A 1,167-nucleotide genomic window follows, 5' to 3' on the forward strand; every position below is an offset into this window, starting at 1 on the left:
ACTTGGAGCTGGTGTACTTGGTCACCGCCTTTGTACCCTCCGACACGGCGTGCTTGGCCAACTCCCCGGGCAGCAGCAGCCGCACGGCGGTCTGGATCTCCCGGGAGCTCATGGTGCTGCGCTTGTTGTAATGGGCCAGGCGGGAAGCCTCCCCCCCGATGCGCTCGAAAATATCGTTGACGAACGAGTTCATGATGCTCATGGCCTTGGAGGAGATGCCAGTGTCGGGGTGAACCTGCTTCATCACTTTGTAGATGTAGATGGAGTAACTTTCTTTCCTGGATCGTTTCCTTTTCTTGCTGCCTTTGCCTGGCGCCTTCTTGATGATTTTCTTCGCGCCCTTCTTGGAGGTTGGCTGCGCTTTCTTCTCATCTGCCATAGTGACGGTCACTTTCAGTCACAGAATAAGGGAAAGCGGACTCGGAGCTCGCTTTTTATAGGCTAACGGTGTCAGCAATGCTAATAAAGAATGGGGGAAAGCTTTGTTCCTGATTGGGTAGTTTACAAGAATCCATGACATCAGCCTCGCTGTGATTGGTTAGTGTGGGAGACAATGTGGATCTGTTAGGATCTGCAACGAAATGCGAAACACAAACCAAATTTTGTACACGGATCAAACTCCGAGCTCACTCTAAAATGAACTGGTTATTGTCATTTAATGATATTTTGAACACAGTCCTGTGAGATTTTAATTGTGGCAATGTGTTTTATTCTGTTCATGACAATCTTTTGTGTGTAACATATTACTGTGTTTCATCACTCTGTGATTACTGCATTACACTGTTAATAGTACTGTGTTGTTAAGAGATTCAGGTTTATTGAGGGATAGTTTGTCCAATATCTGTCAGTCTCTGCTATGTGAAAATGCGAGTGCATCTATCTGTCCCTGTCTGTTTATGCAGCGTGAATGATTATTATTGTCTCACAATCTGTTCCTGTCATACAGTCATAGACATGTAAAGCACTCTTGGGTCCACCTCGACCATGACAACCAGATATCGTAAATTAATCTCGTCCCATTTGCCATCATTTGGCCCATTTCACTCTAAACCCTTCCTAATCCTGTACTCATCCAGAAGCCTTTTAAATGTTGTAATTGTCCCATCCTCCACAACATCCTTCGGCAGTTCAATCCAGTTACGCACCACTCGCAGCGAGCAAACGTTG

The 1,167-nt window shown here is 45.9% G+C and overlaps 1 protein-coding gene across 2 annotated transcripts in view; it reads right to left on the minus strand.

The window, feature by feature from the left end:
• The window catches only part of LOC125482475 (histone H2B type 1-O-like), a 5,741-nt gene extending 5,122 nt beyond the window's left edge, over window positions 1-619 (minus strand). The window contains exon 1 of one of the 2 annotated variants that reach the window (XM_048594559.1): window positions 279-619. In XM_048594559.1, the coding sequence (XP_048450516.1) occupies window positions 279-379 (101 nt within the window). In that variant the 5' untranslated portion in view covers window positions 380-619. Of the gene's footprint in view, window positions 1-11 lie in introns of both variants that reach the window. The other variant, XM_048594558.1, reaches the window with a different exon arrangement.
• Between the last annotated feature and the right edge of the window lie 548 nt (window positions 620-1,167).

This window comes from Rhincodon typus, unplaced genomic scaffold, assembly GCF_021869965.1.
Source record: "Rhincodon typus isolate 14 unplaced genomic scaffold, sRhiTyp1.1 hic_rhity00010923, whole genome shotgun sequence".
In the NCBI taxonomy this organism is placed as follows: domain Eukaryota; kingdom Metazoa; phylum Chordata; class Chondrichthyes; order Orectolobiformes; family Rhincodontidae; genus Rhincodon; species Rhincodon typus.